This window comes from Etheostoma spectabile, chromosome 16 (assembly GCF_008692095.1).
Source record: "Etheostoma spectabile isolate EspeVRDwgs_2016 chromosome 16, UIUC_Espe_1.0, whole genome shotgun sequence".
Classification (NCBI taxonomy): Eukaryota; Metazoa; Chordata; class Actinopteri; order Perciformes; family Percidae; genus Etheostoma; species Etheostoma spectabile.
In genome coordinates this window covers 13,935,406-13,936,996 of record NC_045748.1, presented here as the reverse complement: position 1 = coordinate 13,936,996, position 1,591 = coordinate 13,935,406, and the positions used below count along the sequence as shown (strand labels likewise).

The 1,591-nt window shown below is 41.5% G+C and overlaps 2 protein-coding genes across 3 annotated transcripts in view; both read right to left on the bottom strand.

Moving 5' to 3' along the window:
* Positions 1 to 424: 424 nt before the first annotated feature.
* Positions 425 to 1,591, bottom strand: part of prkaa1 (protein kinase, AMP-activated, alpha 1 catalytic subunit) — a 9,672-nt gene continuing 8,505 nt past the window's right edge. The window contains exon 9 of one of the 2 annotated variants that reach the window (XM_032540062.1): positions 425 to 927. In XM_032540062.1, the coding sequence (XP_032395953.1) occupies positions 647 to 927 (281 nt within the window). In that variant the 3' untranslated portion in view covers positions 425 to 646. The remainder of the gene's footprint in view (positions 928 to 1,591) is intronic. The other variant, XM_032540063.1, reaches the window with a different exon arrangement.
* The window catches only part of aif1l (allograft inflammatory factor 1-like), a 27,838-nt gene continuing 26,861 nt past the window's right edge, over positions 615 to 1,591 (bottom strand). The window contains exon 7 of the transcript XR_004335701.1: positions 615 to 627. The gene's annotated coding sequence lies outside the window, so the exon portion shown is untranslated. The remainder of the gene's footprint in view (positions 628 to 1,591) is intronic.

The following is a 1,591-nucleotide window of genomic DNA, read 5'->3' as shown; positions in this document are numbered from 1 at the left end:
AAAATCTGATGAAGCATTTTTTTGTCCCTCACACAAGACAGAAATACAGGGGTCATTGCACTTCTTGAAAGTCTAATAAATGTGATGGGCGTGACAACCCTTGTTATAGCCAGTGCAGCACCCCGATACATCTGCACCCCATCTGATCTCCACTGAGAGAAAAACAAGAGCAGCAGGAATAAAACAAACTTGTGCAAAAGTGCTTCCTGCATCCTATAGGACTACCACCCAAACACCCAACACGTGGCTTCCTTCTCTGCAGGCAAAGACTTGATCTTGTTCTCTGTACTGGAAAGCAGTGCACACTGGCTACAGTACAGAAAATTCAGTGTAATCACTTGCGTATATATGTATTGTTGGGATGTGGACATTTGTTATTTAATTGATCAGGAAATTGTAAAACCCCCTCCTAAATGTAGTTCCGTCTTAGCTATTAAGTAGCCCACCTTCCATCTTTCCAAGTAACCCCTTACATTTCCTGCCAGCTTAGTATATATCCCTTCCGCTTAGGGAACACTAACCTGCATCAGTGCCATGGAACAATCACTTCATCCTCAGCCGGGATGAATAGAGCCATGAATCGGTTGCATGCTTATTGCTATAAAGACACTCGGAGAGGAAAAAAGGCTAGCGATTGTTTTGCAAGCTATCGTGCAAGTAGTTTAATAAGATTTGCGCACATCTCAAAGAACTCAATGGTGTGGCTTCCTGGTCGAGGGACAGTTGGGGTGTCCCCCCCTGTTGAGTCGATGGATGAGGTCAACGATGAAGCTAAGGAGCCTTCTGCAGCCTTGGTGAGGGGCACAGTGCTAGACATAGCTGGAGCATCTGCACCGTCAACATCGTTCTTAATAGTGGTGCGGTAGTTGCCCACAGACCCAGAACGGAGAGGGGTAGCAGTTCCAGATTTTGTTTCCAACATATCATCTGAATAACAAAAAGACACAAAATGTATGCTACAACATGCAAAAATACCTTTCATTTCATTTCAAGTTCTATAACCAGGGTATATGCAAGTCTTAAAAAGTCCTAAAATGCATTGTATTCCCTCAAAAACAGGCTGTGCAAGGTATTAAAAAGTAATTAATTTACAAATGTCTTAAATACTCGCTTTCTTGCTGTAGACGGTAACAATTGTTCTTGTTTCGTATGCGGTTGCAGTCGGTCAGGAAACATTATCAGCTTGAGCTTTGCATAAGCCACATAAACACGGGGCTGACTTTGCTATAGCATCATGAAGTCAACATGTTGTTGCATGCCCTTTATACAGCATGCCTGTGCTACGCTAATTCAGCCCATAACAACACTCTTATCTCCTCTTTGCCTTTGATTTACCGCTGTGTATATACAAAGACTGTTCAAAAGCCCTCAATCCTGAGTCAATTATTTATGAAGTCTGCACAGACACATCGTACTAGTACCCAGATACAGGAAGCTAAATTCAGGGCTTACCAGAATTTCTTGTCAATTTTAACAGGTTATTCACATACACACTGACAAAATTGTAAATGGTATGAGACTAGTTTAAATGATACAACGAACATGAGAGAACACAACAGATTGTTTTACTCTTGATATTTCAATTTTTTTT